This window comes from Lactuca virosa, chromosome 5 (assembly GCF_052849685.1).
Source record: "Lactuca virosa cultivar CGN04683 chromosome 5, Lactuca_virosa_CGN04683_v6, whole genome shotgun sequence".
Taxonomy (NCBI): domain Eukaryota; kingdom Viridiplantae; phylum Streptophyta; class Magnoliopsida; order Asterales; family Asteraceae; genus Lactuca; species Lactuca virosa.
In genome coordinates, this window is record NC_136430.1 from 94,070,041 (window position 1) to 94,089,106 (window position 19,066).

Here is a 19,066-nt window from a genome sequence, read left to right on the forward strand (position 1 = left end):
TAACCGAAAAACCGAACCAAAACCAAATTAACCGATATAACCGAACCATAATAACCGAACCATTTTAAAAACCGTTGGTTCGGTTTCTAATTTTTGTTAACCGATAACTAACGGTTCGGTTATGGTTTTATAGGTTAACCGAACCATTATTAACCGAACCGCTAACTTTATATTTTAATATATAAAAGTTATAGATTATATATAAAATAATATAGTAAAAGTTATTTAAGACCCATTAAAATTCCAAAATATAATTCATTAATCCTCACTTATCAGGAGACGAACGAACAATCAAACCATAAAAGGCTGATCACGCAGACACACACAATCTTCCAATCATGCCAATAGTTAGATTATTCATTAATGTTGTAATTCCTAATCGGCTAATTCTACAATTTGTAAGCATTATTCACAATTAGTTTAATCTTCACACTCATAATCCTAAATGGATGTTTCTTACACCGTTAATCCTAATCAAATATTGCTTTGACTTTATAGACCTATTCGAATGATTTTTTTGACTTAATCACATTGAATGTATATGAGTGATTGGATTTTTTTATCCAAATAACAAATAATATAAATGTTTGGCTATTTTATTTTATAGTTTTTTATTTAATCGTATTGAATGTGTATGATTTTTTGACTTTATTTTAATGTTAATATCAATTATCAATATATGAAATTATTAATGTCATTTTTTTAAAGTTTTATATTTTTGTTGAATGTTTTTTATTTTGAATGTGACTATGTGTTATCTCACTCTGAGTATCAAATGTATACATTTTATTCTATTACTATAAGCTAGGTTACAAACATTGGCGTCGATGACTTTTTTGTATTCTGTTTTCATTTTTTATGTCAATATACTTTCGTCATTTATATTATTTTGAAGATTATGGTTAACCAATATTAACCATTAACCAAAACCGTTAACCGACAAAAACCATTAACCATAACCAATATTAACTATACCCAATGGCTACCAAAATACATTAACCAATCATAATGGTTATGGTTCAGTTTTGACCAATAACCGAACCAAACCGCCCCATACATACCCCTATTTGCACCTTAAATAGGGCACCTTAAAATCCTATTTGACGACCAATTCTCAAAATTTCAAATTTTCGTTGATTTATTAATGAAAAGACCACAAGGCAAAAGTGTTTTCAAATTTTAACTTTCTGCAACAAAGAGTATGTGATATATTAATTATTTTTGAGAAATACTGTCAGCAATTCCATTGTCGTCCAGCGGTTAGGATATCTGGCTTTCACCCAGGAGACCCGGGTTCGATTCCCGGCAATGGAACCTTTTTTATAACAGAAAGACATATTTTTCCCATACATTATATACTCATTTAGTTGTTTACTTTTTCAGTTTTAATGTTTTATAAGATAGAACTCTAATTTTTTGGTTTGATTTGTTGAGTAGTATAACGATTTTTGTTTCGATAACATCATGTTAAACAGTTGCAAGAATAATTTCTCAAGTTCTCCAATATATAGCAGTGAAAAATATCAAATAAGACAACTCGAGGCTTTTTCACATACCCACCAACTGTTCGACAAAATGCTCCATCCATAAAACAGCCATATTAGGCAACCAAGTAAACTACCAAAATCTAGGAGCCAAATTGAACAACATTTCCTATTTCCTAATGAATAATTACTTGTATGAAATGTTAAACTCCAGTTGATCCAAACCCACCCACGCCTCTTACTGTTGAATCAAGATCATCAACCTCCATGACTTCTGGTACGATGATCTTCTGGATAATCAACTGTGCAATTCGATCACCCGCTTTCACTTCAAAATCATTATCGGAATGGTTGAACAAGATCACCCCAACCGGACCCCTGTAGTCGGCATCAATCACACCTGCTCCAACATCAATGGAATGTTTCCATGCTAGACCGGATCTTGGAGCTTCAAAACAATCATAATGATAAATACGTTAATGATTATACAGCTATGGATCTTGTTTTTAAGAAAGTATTCAACCAGAGAAGCACAAATGCATACCAATTCGAGCATATGTTCCTTCTGGTACTGCTATGGATAAATCTGTGGGAATCAGTGCTTTGCCTCTCGCTGGTACTTTAGTGTCTGTTGCACTGGATCGAACACAAATCCAAATAAGGTTAACAAAATCATATGAACTATCAAATTCGATTTCATTCTAATCCAACATAAGTTAATTTCATTACTACTTGTATAGCTTTCCTGAATAGAAACAATAACAAGTAGATGAAAAGTAGGTTTTGATTGCGGCAATTAACGTCACGTACCTTGAAAGATCGTAACCAGCGGCAAGAGACGAACCTCTTGCAGGCAAAACAGCTTTCTCCGATAGCTTCTTCACTCTGAAAAAAGGTAGTTGGTGGTCGGAGCTTCCGTTCCGATCGTCGATTTTCTGAACCTTTGGGGCAGGTCCTTCGATGTCAGGGATGTTGTTGATGTTTGACATGGCTGAAATTAGCCTAAAGGATGATGATTTTGATGAGCGATTGGAGATGGGAGAACGAAATGGATGAAAAGGGTTATGGTGATGGGGGTAGGGTTTATAAGGGATGAAATAGTCTCTCCTAAAAGATAAGAGTATGTCGTATGGCGCCAAGAATTCCCGCCATGTTTACTCGAGAGCTATCATCTTCCTAATGTGCATAATCATATACGCACCCCCTCTATGGATTTATAAATAAATATAAAGCATATTATAAAGAAATATGGCTTTTCTATAATTTTTGTATCCCAAATTACTGAAATTCGCATATACACATAAATCCAGTTTTTCGGATTTGGATAACTATTTAATATTTTATAACATTAGGAGTAAGTAAGTGTAACCCATCTAACCAACCTCGGCCCACTGTAAACGAGCCCACAACACTTCTCCGGACTCCGACTCACTTGTGGCAGATCTCTTTGTCAAAAAAGTTTATTCTTATTTTTAGGTTTGAAATTGTTTCGCAAAAAGGTTCTTGAATTTTTCTATGCATTGGTACCCACAAGATGAACGCTTACACACAAGTTCAATGAATCAAAGCCAATCTGACTCGTATTTGCATTTTTTACAGGGGGCGTTAAAGGGGGACAAAGTAAGAAGCTGCACAAAGCCTTTTTTTTTATTATATATTATATATATTTGTTTAAAAATAAAAACTTATAATAACGATATGACCCTTTTACTCTTACTTGTCCTGGGCATTTGAGGTTATTTACATTCTAATGACCGGCTCTGACACTTTTCATCCTTCCACCCATGTAGGATAAAACAAAAAAAAAAGAAAACATAATTAACTCACTTTAACATAAAATTTTCCATTCACCCTTAATTCGTTTGCACGTGTGATATATCAAAACGAAATAAGGAGAATAACACAAAATTGTTACATTTTGATTATATTTAAAGTTAGAAATTCATACAAAAAAAATTAAATAAAATAAAAAAACTCATTTTTAGAAATTGGTTAAAACCAAATTTCCAACATATTTGTCTGAATTCGTAACACAACAATTATCTATTCTTCTACGTGCCACCCCTCAAGCAGACAATGTCTCAAAAATCTCACAAGCCTAAGTTTTTTCAAATCCCATTTTTTACAATAAAAGCGTCTTTCTCTCGTTCTTCCTTTATAACAATCACTCTGAGCATTACGACATCACATCATGATTCAAGATCAAGAAATTGGAATTTGGCGAGTGGCGGTCTCCATTTTTAAGTTAACAAGTTTTCAGGATTTGAGATTTCAATTGTAAGTATGTATCTTTCTTTGTTCTTAGTTCTTGTTGACAGTTATTTATTGTTTTCTTGACACGTATTAGTTGTCGAATGTTGATTTGTTCAACGGTTCTACTTTTTCAAAGAGCCAATTGGTCGAAAACCTAAGTACTATTATGAATTTGTGATAGCTCATCGAATGGTAAGCTTTCATTATAATGTTTGTTGCCGTATAATTGCTTCTTAAATGGAGTTGGCACATATAGCAAAAGTTTTAGTTGGAATTTTGAATATCAAAAAACTTTTGGCTTAGCGGTAAGGATTTACTCTCTAATTTGAGAAGTTATTGGTTCATGTCTCATTTGAGACATATGTGATGATAATTATGAATAGATTAGTTTGACGTTTAAAAAAAGATGAAATTTTGGATTCTAAAATATTAGAATTAGCTACTCATCTTTGATTGTTAATTACATAAACTAATAATGTTTTATGTTTTTTTCTCATAAAATGCTTGAACTTTTGTCTAATATAAATTAAATCATACCGTTTTGTATTAACATAAGTTAAGATTATATTCTATGTGTTTGTCTATTTGAATGTAGAACTCATTTTGCAAAATATAGAGGAGAATAAAGAAAAACAACATGACATCATTCAACCAACATCTACCGACTACCAATACAAACTTTTTTCAAAACTATAATTATAAAAATATTATTTGAGATCAATATCTCAAGAAATATTAAATGATTTGGTCCTATTATTTATCAGATAAAGATATCTTCGACAATGTATATCTTTAATTCAATTATTACTAACTTTATATTTAAAAAGAAAAAAAAACTCCTTAAAGTAAAAGTTTATAAATACATTTTTAGTGTTTGTTCTATGTATTAAACGTCATGGAATCATGAAAAGCTAAAAGCACCGTGACATCCATCCATCAACAAAGTTTATTATTTCAAACTTTATCAACGTCAAACAGATATACATTTTTTGCTCTCATTTACTATTTTGTACATGAGTTTTTTCTAATTTGACTATTAGTTTTGATTATCTAAATGACCTATTTTTTACTTTTGTCCCGAGTTTATGGTTCTTGATTTGGATGCTTACGTTCGTTTATATCTATTTAGCATCTTAACAAACATGAACAATTAATTAATCAAACAAATAATCTATTAAACTAAGTAACACAAACAATGGTTGACTTGAAAAACCTCACAAAGAAAATAATTCCATAGATGCTAAAATTTGATCGACAAAAGTTGTGAAATACACATGGATTCATCATCCCTAGACCCACCACCCAATAAATCTACACTTCCAAATTATTACAAGATTTCGTGCTTTGATTCATCATTCATACCTAACGTTTATAGTATTATGCAAAATTTGATCAACTGTATGTAAAGTTTCAAAGCATAGGAATGTAATTTTACTTCAAAATCCCACTAAGAAACAAGCATTAATATTTAATACCCCATTGTTCTTATCATAACATGATGTATAAAACTATAAATGTTGTTCACAATTTTGGTACAACCACTGCATTTGCAGCTTGAAGCTCAACATCTCCAGCTATTATGCTGGAAACGACTAAAACACGCCTTCACGATGTAGTAATCTGTTCGGAAAATTGAAACTTTATTACATGGCATTTGGTCGAACAGTTGGTGGGCAAGATTTATGCAGTGTTCTTCCTGACAACACCTTGCCTCATGCTTTTCCTGCTTCCTCCAAAACCCTGTGTAATAAGCAAAAGTGTTGTTTAAAACCAATGAGATTGAATCAGAGTAGATTTATGATTGATTAAGGTTTAAAAGAAAGCGAACCGAGTTGAGAGGCAATGGCTCGACATCCACGGAGACTAACGACATCTTGGCGATTTCTGAAATGGCGGCGTTTCTTGATCCGGCGACGTCGCTGGTGAGATGCTCGTACGCCGCCTCAAACGCCTCCTGCCAGAACCTCGGCAACCGTGTTGTTCTGCTGTGTGTGTAGATATTCCAAAACCTCCTCACCAATTTCTCCCGCTCCTCAACTTCCTAAATCATTCACAGAATTTCGATCAGATTCAGTTCAATCAAAATTGTGTTTGTAGAGAAAGAGAGAGAGATTGATACCAAGATGTCGAGGTCGCGGACTGGGGAATCAAAGGAATCAGAGAGAGGGTTGCTAATGTTGCCGGCGCCGGACCATTTGAGAGTGACGGAGCCGGTGAACATAGACCACAAAGCTAGTAGCAAAATTGCAGCAATTGCCCAGAACTTATATCGAGTTTTGCTGAACAAACCACCACCACCACTACTTATGCCGTTAACAGTAGCAGATGTAGCCGACACCAGCACCACCGGCGACCCCAGCTTCTTTGCTGCATCCCCGTCGTTCATTTCTCTTTCCCACCTGAAAATTTCTTTTTGTGACGATCAATGAAGCTGAATCACTGCTAGAAGTTGTTCTGATTGATCAAAATCCGTGAGTATGAATGTGAGGAAGTGGAGAGGTGGGTGTGAAATTAAGGTCGTATTGAGTGGTTGGAAATTCCCAAATTGAGTGTGGACTGCTTGAAGAATGATGACGGAACGGAATGATGGGGAAGCCGTACGCGCCGGTCCAATAGTGTCGGCTATGCACTGTTCGATTTTTTTTTTCTTCCTTTTAATATAACATGTGTGATGTAATTAAAATAGCATTAAAATTTGAATTGACAATGTTGGAAGGGGTTGCATTTGGTGTACACATGATCAATGATAGGTTATAAATATATTCAAGTTAAAATACATACAAATATATATTATTAAAAATAAATATATCGATATTAAATTTTTTATAAATAAAATTAATTATTAAATTTATAATAAATTTAAAATATATAATTAGATAAATATCTATTAAAAAAATCATATACTTTTAGTCATATTTACTTTAACTGTCATACTTTTTTTTTGAACGGCAGCTTGACTGGTTAGGTGTTAGTCTTAATACTCCAATTCTTGTTAGCACCAATGATCGAACCATGGCATCCTCATTCCCATATTAAGAGGCTAAGTCTCTACCATAATTGACATTGTAAAAGATTAATTATAAACTTTGATGTAATATTATTGATATTGGCTCTCGGAGGTGTCCTATTCATATCTTCATTTCTTGTGGCATTGCGGTGGATTTGTGGAACCTTTTTGCGACTTAATGGGAATTGGACATTCTAATCTTTAGCTCTATTTAGTATTGGGTTGCTTGGATTGATCAAGTACGTCTTGCCGACAATGTTAAAAAATGTTTGGATGTTGATTGTTTGACCATGTTTTGGTTTATTTGGTCTTTTCGGAATAGTTGCTTTTTAGCAACCGTGTGCCTACTAAGTCTTAAATTTGAGATTCTATTCAGTCTCAATCATTCTTTTGGATTAGAGCTAGAAATCCTAAGTTTTGTATTAATTGGTTAGAGTGGGTGAACTCTCCTTTTTTTCAAACTCTTCATATGTAATTCCTACCTTTTGCTAGTTTTTTAATGTTAATGTCGTCGTTCTAAATAAATGGCTCAAGCTTCTAAATTTATGTACATATACAAATAAATCAACCATAGAGTAGATATTATAGTGGTACTCAAATTGATGTTGTAACATCCCAAAATCGAGACCGAATTTTTTTGGTTTTAAAGTATATTACTTGTAAAAATAGCTAACGGAAAACAGCATTGAAATCCTTTCAAACATAAAGTCACAAATCACAAGTCTCAAAACCATTTTAGCGAATAGTATAATATCATAGTACAATCCCAGGTTTCTCAAATGCGGAATCTCATGTGTGAATGTGTGATGCGTTGCTACCCCGTCGGCTCCTTCCCCTTAGATGAAGAGGTACCTGAAACCAAAACTAAAAGCCGTAAGCACAAAGCTTAGTGAGTTCCCCCATCATACCCATACCAAATAATGCATAATCTTCGGTATCTTTCAACCGGTAACTGTCGGGCATAGCCAGGAGTTGGGCTCCTCCTCGGTATCTTTCAACCGGTAACCGGAAACTAACCTCCCCTTCGGTATCTTTCAACCGGTAACTGGGAGCTACCCTCCCATTCGGTATCTTTCAACCGGTAACCGGGGACTATTTCACCCCCTACTACTGCTAATCACATATCAAGCACAGTAAACATATCAAGCACAATAAACATATTAAGCACAGTAATCATATCAGGCACAATAAACATATCTCATATCAACACTAGATAATTATCACAAAGACAATCTTCTATCTAATACTCTTACTCGTGGGCCGACATTGTGGCCGTAGACCCACTCCTACTAGGATAAGACTCACCTCAAAGTCGTGTAGTGTCTGCACTGATCCCGGTATGAAAACCAACTCTCCTCGAATCCTCAATCCCTACACAACAACTTTTCTAACTTATCAATTCATCCTTGTAACCCTTACAAGGGTCAACTCAAGCCCAAGACAAAGTCAAGGTTAACACCTTGGTCGATGGTCAATCATCTGGTCAAAGTCAACATCTGGTTGAATCGACTCGCCGAGTTGGTCCACCAACTCGCTGATTCCCCATATCCACAAAATGTCATAATCCCGTCCCTACTCGAGAGTCTAGCAAGAGCTCGACGAGTTCGCCTTCAACAACACATCGGGCTATCTTCAACCAACTCGCCGAGTTCGTCCTTGAACCCGTCGAGTTCATCTTCATCCATATGAAGGTGTTCAGTCTATGACTCGCCGAGTTCTCCTTGAACTCGTCGAGTCCATCTTCATGTGGTTGGGACATTGTCTTGAACTCTCCGAGTTCGTTCTTGAACTCGTTGAGTCCTTTGATCTTCCAGTACAACACAAACCCCCTAACAGGTTGAGTGTCCCCTCCACTCAACCAAAACCACTTCCATAAGACATTGGGGGAAGAAGAGACCCCGCTCGCCGAGTCACCCAAGAGACTCGTCGAGTACCTTTATGATCAAAACTATCCAATCAATTATAATGGGTATTAATGCATCAAAACTATAGATCTGACCGCCTAGGGTCCATTTCATACGTAAAGTCCCAATCTTGACGTCCATGCATGGGGTTTTTGACTCAAAAGACCATAAAAAGAAGTCTACAAGATGCATGGGGTGCTTATGGCAACAAAGTTGGCACCTTTATGTCATAAGGACCCCCAATAGCTCCGGATCTGGAGTGCAACTCCAAGCACACCCACAAAATCCGATTTTAGCTTCTCTAAACTCATAAAAAAGGTAGAAAGAGCCCCAAATCAAAATCTAAGAGATAGATGGTCAAGGTTCCAGCTTTTTACCTTGAATGAGCTGAGAATGGAGCAAAACCCCTGGATCTTCTTGCTTCTACTTGAACTCCCAAGCTTCCTTCCTCCTTTCCAACTTCAAAAACATACAAAAAGGTACCAACAAGCTCAAGAACACACAATAATGGCTAGGGTTTCGAGTTAGGGTTTTCTCTAGGTTGGGAGGGACAATGGAGGCTGGTTTGTGGTGTTATAAGTTGTTTAAATAGGGTGCAAACCCAAATATTATGGTTTTGTACAGACAACTCCTACTCGTCGAGTCGGTCCCCCGACTCGTCGAGTAGATCACTAAAACCCCGCATAATATCGAGTCTACTCGACGAGTTGGTCCTCCAACTCGCCGAGTCCTATAGTAGAATACCAAATACTTGAGTTTAAATACGTACCAGGAACCAGGTGTTACAAATCTCCCCCACTTATTTTAGACTTCGTCCTCGAAGTCTGCTGTTGGGTCCTGAAAAAGCTCGGGGTAGTGCTCCCTCATCTCGTCCTCCGGCTCCCAAGTACATTCCGAGCCCTTGCGGTGCTGCCATTGCACCTTCACCAACTCCACCCTCTTGTTCCTTAGATCCTTCGACTTCCTGTCAAGGATCGCCACAGGCCATTCAATGTAGTTCAGGCTGTCATCCACTTGAATATTATCCAAAGGCATCACTGCCGAATCGTCCACCAGACACTTCCGTAACTGGGAGACGTGAAAAGTGCTATGAATCTGACTGAGTTCGTCTGGCAGGTCCAACCTATACGCCACCTTGCCCACCCGGGCGACGACCCTGAAAGGTCCAATGTGCCTAGGGCCCAACATGCCCCGCTTCCTGAACCGAATGACGCCTTTCCAAGGCGACACCTTCAGGAGCACCATATCCCCGACCTGGAACTCCAGGTTCGAACGACGCCTGTCGGCATAACTTTTTTGCCGACTCTGAGCAGTCTGAATCCTGCTCCACACCTGCTGGATCCTCTCCGTAGTCTTAAGTACCACTTCGGTACTCCCCATGACCCTCTGGCCAACCTCACCCCAACATATCGGGGTCGTGCACTTCCTCCCGTACAACATCTCGAAGGGAGGACGGTCAATACTCGCATGATAGTTGTTATTATAGGAAAACTCAGCCAAAGGAAGGTAAGTATCCCAACTACCTCCGAAGTCTAAAACACACGCCCGCAGCATATCCTCCAGAGTCTAGATGGTCCGCTCACTCTGACCATCCGTATGCGGGTGAAAAGCGGTGCTAAAGTGCAGACGAGTACCCAGCTCGTCATGAAACTTCATCCAGAACCTGGAAGTGAACCGCACATCCCTGTCAGAAATCACGGAGACTGGCACTCCGTGTCAGGCCACAACCTCCCGAATATAAATGTCGGCCAACCTCTTGGCCGAAGTGCTCTCCTGGATCGGTATGAAATGGGCACTCTTGGTCAACCGATCCATGATGACCCATATCGAATCCACTCCCCGAGCGGTCCTGGGAAGCTTGGTGATGAAATCCATGGTAATATCTTCCCATTTCCACATGGGGATGTCCAGCGGATGAATCTTGCCGTGAGGCCTCTGGTGCTCAGCCTTGACCTTCCTGCAGGTCAGGCATCTCTCAACATACCAAGCTACATCCCGCTTCATACAGGGCAACCAATAATCAGGACGAAGATCTCTGTACATCTTCGTCGCCCCGGGATGGATGGAAAACCTGGATTTGTGCGCCTCCTCCATCAATACCTGGCGCACACCTCCATGTAATGGGACCCACACTCTACGGTGTAGTGTCAACAATCCGTGGCTGTCATAATCGAAGGAGGAAATCTGGCCCACAATACGCTCACTCTTACGATGTTCCTCCTTCATAGTCTCCTGTTGGGCCTCTCGAATCCGCACCAAGAGCGGAGTCACCACCGTCATCCTCATACAGATGTCTTTGATCGGCGCTGCCTTGCGGCTAAGCGCATCGGCCACGACATTGGCCTTACCCGGGTGGTAGAGGATCTCAGAATCGTAATCCTTCACCACATCCAGCCACCGACGCTACCTCATGTTCAGATTCGGATGATCCATGAGATACCTCAAACTCTTATGGTTCATGTAAATGGTACAACGGACCCCATAGAGGTAATAACGCCAAATATTGAGGGTGAAAACAACTGCCCCCAACTCCAAGTCATACGTTGGATAGTTCGCCTCATGAGGCTTCAGCTGCCTCGAAGCGTAGGCGATAACATGCCACCTCTGCATCAATACCGCGCCCAAACCCGAGATGGACGCCTCACAATACACAACAAAATCCTCCACGCCCTCTGGCAGGGCTAAGATTGGCGCCTCGCACAACCTATGTCTCAATATCTCGAATGTGGCCTGCTGCTCAGGCCCCCAGCGAAAGACAACGACTTTCCTTGTCAACCGGTTCAAGGGCATGACTATCTTGGAGAAGTCCTGAATGAATCTTCGATAATAACCTGCCAGTCCCAGGAAGCTCCGAATCTCAGATGGAGACCTCGGGACCTCCCACCTCATCACGGCCTCCACTTTGGCCTGGTCGACCGAAATCCTGTTCTGGTTGACAAGGTTCCCAAGAAACTGCACCTTGCGCAACCAGAACTCACACTTGGAGAACTTGGCATACAAGCTCTCCCTCCTCAGGGTATCCAACACCTCCCGCAAGTGCTCCTCATGTTGCTCCCGAGTCTTGGAATAGACCAAGATGTCATCAATGAAAACTATCACAGATCGATCTAACATCGGTCTTCACACACGGTTCATGAGATCCATGAACGCGGTTGGAGCATTGGTGAGCCCGAAAGGCATCACCACAAACTCATAGTGACCATATCGTTGTTGGATTAATGTCTAAGTCCATAACTATAATTGGTAAGACTTGACCCGACCCGACATGGTCCATTTGGGTTGCATGGCATCATGCATTTGGATAGACTATAATGAGAGAAATAACACTTAAGGTTGGTTAATATATTATAAGTTCTAATATATTAATAAGGTTATTTAATTAGTATTGATCAAGAATTAATTTGGAATTAATTAAGTGATCAAAAGGAGACTAATTAAATATATGGGTTGATTGTGTAAATCATTCATTCTTATATATGTGGGCTTGTGATCTAAGATTCCTTATGTTGGACTAAGTCCATGGGGTGACCCATGGATACTCCATGGAGGTTAAAATCCATGGAGCATAAGGAATGGGTAAAGTTATGAGTTACATGGTGTAACCCTAATAGCCACCATATAAAAGAATCCCATGGCTCAAGAAATCGTGCACTAATGTGTGAGTGTGAGGGCTAGACGATTTCAAGGAGTGTTCAAGTTTCTCTCAAGTTATTCCAAGTGTATTTGGTGTTGTGTGAACCATTTGAGGTGTCACACTTGGGGCACTAGGCACTCAAGCTTCATGAAGACATTCTACATCAAAGAGGTATGTATTCTATCTTGTTATATTTATTATTTTGTATGCTAGATTAGGATAATACCTTGGATGTTCATAATTGTATGTATAATAGAGAAAACATAGATCCAAGGTATTTAGGGTTGCATGTACACTTAGGAGTGTTAGAATGCTCATAACCCAACAGTGGTGTCAGAGCCTAGGCTTGTTTTCTTGTTATACTTGCAAAAGTAGCTGAAAATCGAGTTGGATGCATATATTCGATTGTTTTGGCTGGAATTGGACTAGGAACACTACCCTAAGATGTTTTTGGACTTATAAACTTGTTTTTGATGTGGTAATGTTCATGCTAAATCCAATTTCTAAGATAATTGTCATAATTTCAAGATTTGTATTAGTTTGTATGTTCATGCTAATTTCTTGAAGATTGATGATTTGAATTATCTTGTTCTTATGAGGTTCTTAGATTAATAGAAAAGTTGTGTGAAATAGTTGTTTTCAATCCATTTTAATCTAAGAGTTGATTCCAAAGTGTGTTTTGTAACTTGTCCTCAAGTTATATGAAAAGTCACATTTAAGAATCATAAAACTCATAAAAGTTGGCAAAGGTTACAAAATGAAGAGTCTAGTTCTAATTAAATGGTTTTATGACTCCATAACTTGTCCTCAAGTTATGGAGGTTCAAGAGTCTCTTCATTAAATTTAAAAAAAAAAAGTGTAACCTTAGTTAGTTCCATAAGTTACAATAAAAAAAAGTTATTTTTTTATTAATTAGTTTAAAGTCTTCCATAACTTGTCCTCAAGTTATGGAACTTGAAGAGTTTTTTTTTTTTTAATTAAAACTACTTTAAACTCATAAGTTATGGAATTAATTAGTTTTGAATAGTTTCAAAACTTGCCCTCAAGTTTTGGAATTTGAAAAGTTTTCACTTATGAATACTTCAATTCCAAGTTAGCCCTTAGAATTTTAAAAGTTAAAATTCAACCCTTATACTTTATAATATTATAAGTTAATAATATTTATATATATGTATAAGAGTAAAGTCAGTCTTACCGTTAGTAGGCCTCATTCACGAAGCCGGTCTATAAGGGGGGTATAAGGTTACTGCCTATAAAATGGCAGTTTAATGGGTGTCCACTCTCACCCACCGCTTCCTTGACTGGTGGAGGGTCGTTAGCCGAACGGGTAGGACAAGGACTATAATTCTCCTTTCATTAAAAGTATTAATGATAAATACTAAGTAACTAAACTCTTATTAATACCCAATCTTAGTTACTTAGGAAAATGTGAATTTGGTGCTAACCCATGAAATTACACTTTGCACTTTGCTTAAGTCGTTAGTGGAGCGTGTGTGGTTAACCGGCACACTAACCTAGACTTAACAAGGTAGGCAAAGGGTAACTTAATATTTATCATAGTATCGGTGGAGCGTGTGTGGTTAACCGGCACACTGATTAAGGGGTAAATATTAAGGGTACCAAGTATATTTGCATGGTTATTCACACCTTGTTTTGTGATCCTCGGCATCCCGGTCACAAAACCTGAAGGGCACACTCGAGATTGAAACATGCCTTTGAACAGTTCAATGAATCTCAAAGATCTAGGACTTTCAAATCCAATTAAAACCTAATAAATTATTTCGTTTTTCATGGTGGAAATTGGTGAATCGTCATTCACCTACCTTCAAATATTTTATAGCTTGGATTACGGCATCCCTCTTCTAAGTTATAAAATAGTTTGTTGGGTCCTAGCCTTAATATTTCATATTGGGTGTCATATTAAGGACTTTAAATCAACTATCTTGAATATCTCCCAAAAAGATGTCTGGTCTAGACATTTATGATCTTCCCAAATCTCTTGAAACAAGCTTTCCTAAATGAAGATAATGTCCCATGGATATCATACTTCTTTCACCTCCTCCAATTATTCTCCCTAACCCACAAGTTCCTAAAAAGTTTAAGGTCACTCAAGCCCTATTGGCAAGGCAAGGTCTAGGTGTGATCACATCTTGGAGATGTAGTCACATATTGACAAGCCGGGAGAGTTGGGTGTCAAAGTCTTGAGAAAGTTGGTGGCTCAACTACTTTCTAAGTCACATAGTGAGTTCTTTTGGGAATCCTATGAAACAGACTAAGACAAGACCCTTAATGATCTTATCTATTTGCTAAGATCAACTTCCTAAAACGCTATGGACATTGACAATGATGACATTGGATATCCAGTAAAGCTCTCTCTTCCCAATGGAAAGGGATCGGCCATAGTCAACTCGGTTGAGCCAATGGTAAAGAGAGAGGCGAAGTCTGAGATAGTCCCATTATCAAGGGTCCATAGGTAACTATTGCCAAAGGAAGGGGCAATGGTTACGAAGCTGCCAAATTTACCTAAGGATGTTAAAGTCAATAAGTTTGGCTCTACTTCAGGTAAAGTCCATTGTCTAACTCTATTAAGTACATGCTGATTCTGATCGCGAAGATGGATTTCAATCGCATGGTTCGGTGATCAGAATTTTGGGCTATTACTTAAGAGTTATGATATTTATATTGCTTAGGAATAGATAACAACAAGGTTTTCATATGGATTGTAAGGATAAGTTTTTCCGCAAAGTTTTAAAATAAAAGAAAAAGGTTTTGATTTTATTTATTTTAAGTATCCTTACAATGGCATTTGTGAAAAGTTGTTGCTTATAAGATTCCATTGATAGCAATATTGAAAAAATGGATTTGATTCTTTCGGTTGTGGTAGTGTCTAATATTACCAAATAAGGAAAGATTCTCATCACCCAAGGTTCAATTGGACCGAAACTTGGAATCATGCAAGTTGTATAGTATGATGAATGAAAACTTTCAGCTTGGAAAATTAAGACTAATTCCTTATGTGAATAAGGAAAGGACTAAGGGATCGAGTATACATTCTTGTGCACTGGTCAAGTCCACCACAAAAGATCAAGAAGACTATTCGTCATGATTTACTTAAGTTCAGTAAATATGGTTATACTTATAAGTTTAAATATAAGTCTGTAGCATTGGAGAAGTTTCAATGTGAGACAGAACGAATAAGAAGAATCAAAGTATGGCAGAAAGATAAAAGTTTCTCAAATCTGAAAAGATGGGAGAGTACTTTAGTATCATGTTTATGATCATCTTAATGATTAAGATACCATATCACAATTGGTCCTCTAAAGTCATCTTAGTGCATTCTTATGACTAAGAAGAGGAGTCATGAATTGTTGAAATGGTTAAATCAAAAAGATGAGTCATACTTCGTTCCAAAACAATTCTTAGAGTCATACTCCAAGATTGTAACTTGAGTGACATATCTTAAAGAGGGTTTGTTAACACTAGTTAAATGTAAGAGTAAAAGGTTATCTACTCTTGTACATTTGAAATTGGTAAGTTGTGATGTTTTGGATAAAACAGAGACCAACTTAGGCCAATTGTGTAAAGTGTTAGTCTTGATAAAGAATCCGCACTATCTCTTGAATATTTGACAAAGGGAGTCTTATATGTCAAGAGGACAGTGGGAGTCTTAAAGCTCTTGAAAGTTTCAAGATTTAATCAAGAATAAAACCTAAAGTCCTTCACTAGCACACGACTTGAGGTTTATAACCTATCGTGTTGAAATTTTTGTGCCTATTCAAGTTGGCTTTGCATAGGAGTTCTGAGAGTTCTCAATTGGTTGCACAACTACTTGGAAGCAATGGCAGGCACCTGAGCTGCCAAATGGCAAGAATTTAAGATTGCACAAGTTTAATCAATATGAGTTTGGATTTGTCACTAACCTTGTCTTGTGATTATGGTTTTGACAAATTCACATGGATAAGAACACATACACTATTAAATCTAAGTGTCATAAGGTTTCTCTCCGATTCATGAAAATGATGGTGAGGAAACACTTTCACTAAGTAGATTTTAGCTAGATAGCAATTGTGATATTTGCATTCTCAAAGTCGTTAGTGGAGCGTGTGTGGTTTACCGGCACACTAACATGGACTTGTGAGAAGTGGCAAAGGTCTAAACAATTGAGACTATGATTACGACATCCCTTTTCATAGTTCTAAAATTGTTTAGACACACATGTGAGCTATCTAAGAGAGGTGTATGATTTTGATAAAGTTTTATCAAAACAATCTAGTATCAGAAATCTGAACTTTGGTAAGAAAGTCAGCTGATTTCTGAGTACATGTCAAAGCTAGTGGGAGCATAAGTGTTATGCTAATAATCATCATGTTAGTGGGAGCATGATAATTATGACAAAGGTTGCAAGTTAGCAATGTTAATTATAGAAAACAAAAGTTTCAATTCGTGAGGTTGCAGGGGTTGAAAAAGTTGTTTTGCTATAATTAAGGGAGAGGAAATTATACTTCATTTCAGTTCTAAAAGCTTAGATTGAGATTTTAATCGTATTTAATCAAGGATATATATATGAATTTCATGTTGGAATGGCTCAACATAAGGAAATTCTATATATGGGTCCATTATTTGCGTTCTAAAATTCGATTATGATTACGGCATCCCTTTTCATAATCTGAATTTTGAGAACTTGGCAAATTGAAATGGAAATATTATAGCAAAAGACTGGTTTAGTCTTTATGTGAGACATCATGAATCGTGTCCCATATGCTTCGGATATAGGATCGATTACATGTGCTATATTCATCCTTTCTAAAATTTTCCAAATGCCTGGGGCATTATGAAGGGAAAAGGTCTAGAATTGGATATGACTAAAAGGATTAAGCAATTGTCGAGGACAATCTAAGGTTTACCAAAGATTGGTTGCTCAAGGACAGTTGGAAGTATAATGTTAATTCTGGAAGGACCATATTGACATAATCTGTAAGGAGGCAACTCTTGTTCAGAAGTGATAGTCAAAATGGAATATGGAAATGTTTCAAAGTTAGAAATTATTCAATCTGTGTAAGATTAGGAAACTTAATGAAAGAAGGATGTTTCCAAGGAGCTGATCTCCTTTGGAATGCTCTGTAATGATTGTTGTCAAGTCTTTCTGACTTCGTGCATAATCATTAAGAGGATCAATGCATATAAGTTTAGAATCTAACAGATTTCAGTAAATGGCATGAATTTGGAATTCTTGCATTTGCAGTAAGGATTTGGGACTGTGAAAAGAGGATCATTGGAGTGATGTTCAATTGATCTATTTTACAAAGTAAAGATCATAGAAAAACATAGTATGCATACTTGGTGTATGGCATGACTAGTGTTTAGAAAACATAGTGTACATGCTTGGAGCATGGGACAACTATTGTTTTAAATTCAAGTATAAAGTTGATAAAACCGAAACAATGAATAACGAGTAATCAATATGGTGATAAATAAAAGTGTTTATTTATATTCATAGGGTTTGATACCATATTTGATTAATTTATTCTTGTGTTTCACTTTGCATGTTTTGACTTCCAGAATAACTAAGTCGCTCTTCCTGAATGATTAAGTTATTCAAACCATCCACAGTCGGTCTAATGTTGGAAGTAGATATGAATCAAGACTGTCATGGGTTGATTTGTAGAGGTCCAAGTTGGTGGACAAAGTGGTGCTACAACACTCATGAGTGCTCATAAGTTCTGAGTATTGGATTCAACCCGCGCTCATTTGAATCACTTCATGGATTTTATCACGAGTGATCATGAGACGATAATATCTTATATTCTTCAAACCTAGAGATATGAGTTGTTACTATGAGTTGGTTATACATTGATTGCACGAAAACGCATTGGTAACTCGATGTTATAAAACGTGCCTTTGTGTATGATTCAACAAGTAGTAGAACAAGCCATATGAGTCGAAGTTTATCCATTCCTTTTAACTTCGGGATAAAAGCGATATCTGTGGGCCCCTCGATGATTTAAAGATGATACATGTGAGTGCTTGGCCAAGCCAAGACTGATTTGATTTGTTCAATCAGTCAGTCATCATGAATCGAAAATCGGGAAACAACAAATGGACAGAGAGAATGATTGATAATCCATGTCTCAGTCCATATGATATCTAGAATGGAGGAATATATGATCCCTTATCTAATGGACAAGTCATTAACAAAGGTCAGAGTTCATCGACAAGGTCAGAGTTCGACAGAAGCTTTTGAGAGCTACGATTGCTGATCGGTTCCTGAAGTCATACGCAATAATAGTTTTAGACTTATCCAAGTGGGAGACTGTTGGATTAATGTCTAAGTCCATAACTATAATTGGTAAGACTTGACCCGACCCGGCATGGTCCATTTGGGTTGCATGGCATCATGCATTTGGATAGACTATAATGAGAGAAATAACACTTAAGGTTGGTTAATATATTATAAGTTCTAATATATTAATAAGGTTATTTAATTAGTATTGATCAAGAATTAATTTGGAATTAATTAAGTGATCAAAAGGAGACTAATTAAATATATGGGTTGATTGTGTAAATCATTCATTCTTATATATGTGGGCTTGTGATCCAAGATTCCTTATGTTGGACTAAGTCCATGGGGTGACCCATGGATACTCCATGGAGGTTAAAATCCATGGAGCATAAGGAATGGGTAAAGTTATGAGTTACATGGTGTAACCCTAATAGCCACCATATAAAAGAATCCCATGGCTCAAGAAATCGTGCACTAATGTGTGAGTGTGAGGGCTAGACGATT

At 37.3% G+C, this 19,066-nt stretch overlaps 2 protein-coding genes and 1 non-coding gene across 3 annotated transcripts; 1 reads left to right on the plus strand and 2 right to left on the minus strand.

Moving 5' to 3' along the window:
* The first annotated feature begins 1,242 nt into the window (after positions 1 to 1,242).
* On the plus strand, positions 1,243 to 1,314 carry TRNAE-UUC (transfer RNA glutamic acid (anticodon UUC)). The gene has a single exon. It is a non-coding gene; the product is annotated as a tRNA-Glu (tRNA).
* Positions 1,315 to 1,487: 173 nt separating this feature from the next.
* Positions 1,488 to 2,675, minus strand: LOC145112422 (deoxyuridine 5'-triphosphate nucleotidohydrolase-like). The gene is made up of 3 exons (XM_079048586.1): positions 2,295 to 2,675; positions 2,029 to 2,120; positions 1,488 to 1,932 (listed from the first exon to the last, which is right to left on the minus strand). The coding sequence occupies exons 1-3, from the start codon at positions 2,471 to 2,473 to the stop codon at positions 1,688 to 1,690; spliced, it is 516 nt and encodes a 171-aa protein (XP_078904712.1). The 5' UTR covers positions 2,474 to 2,675; the 3' UTR covers positions 1,488 to 1,687.
* A 2,510-nt stretch (positions 2,676 to 5,185) lies between these two features.
* On the minus strand, positions 5,186 to 6,269 carry LOC145116648 (uncharacterized). The gene is made up of 3 exons (XM_079052970.1): positions 5,857 to 6,269; positions 5,566 to 5,778; positions 5,186 to 5,477 (listed from the first exon to the last, which is right to left on the minus strand). Exons 1-3 carry the CDS (start codon positions 6,121 to 6,123, stop codon positions 5,418 to 5,420), a joined length of 540 nt encoding a protein of 179 aa, XP_078909096.1. The 5' UTR covers positions 6,124 to 6,269; the 3' UTR covers positions 5,186 to 5,417.
* Positions 6,270 to 19,066: the final 12,797 nt, after the last annotated feature.

What these genes read in the sequence shown, in the direction of transcription:
- LOC145112422 (XM_079048586.1), bottom strand. Translation starts at nt 2,473, where the DNA reads ATGTCAAACATCAACAACATCCCTGACATCGAAGGACCTGCCCCAAAG. An exon ending in GCTGGTTACGATCTTTCAAG is followed by an intron (nt 2,121 to 2,294) that starts GTACGTGACGTT and finishes TGTTCGATCCAG; the next exon opens with TGCAACAGACACTAAAGTAC. An exon ending in AGGAACATATGCTCGAATTG is followed by an intron (nt 1,933 to 2,028) that starts GTATGCATTTGT and finishes ATTGTTTTGAAG; the next exon opens with CTCCAAGATCCGGTCTAGCA.
- LOC145116648 (XM_079052970.1), bottom strand. Translation starts at nt 6,123, where the DNA reads ATGAACGACGGGGATGCAGCAAAGAAGCTGGGGTCGCCGGTGGTGCTG. An exon ending in TCCGCGACCTCGACATCTTG is followed by an intron (nt 5,779 to 5,856) that starts GTATCAATCTCT and finishes TGAATGATTTAG; the next exon opens with GAAGTTGAGGAGCGGGAGAA. An exon ending in AGCCATTGCCTCTCAACTCG is followed by an intron (nt 5,478 to 5,565) that starts GTTCGCTTTCTT and finishes CTTATTACACAG; the next exon opens with GGTTTTGGAGGAAGCAGGAA.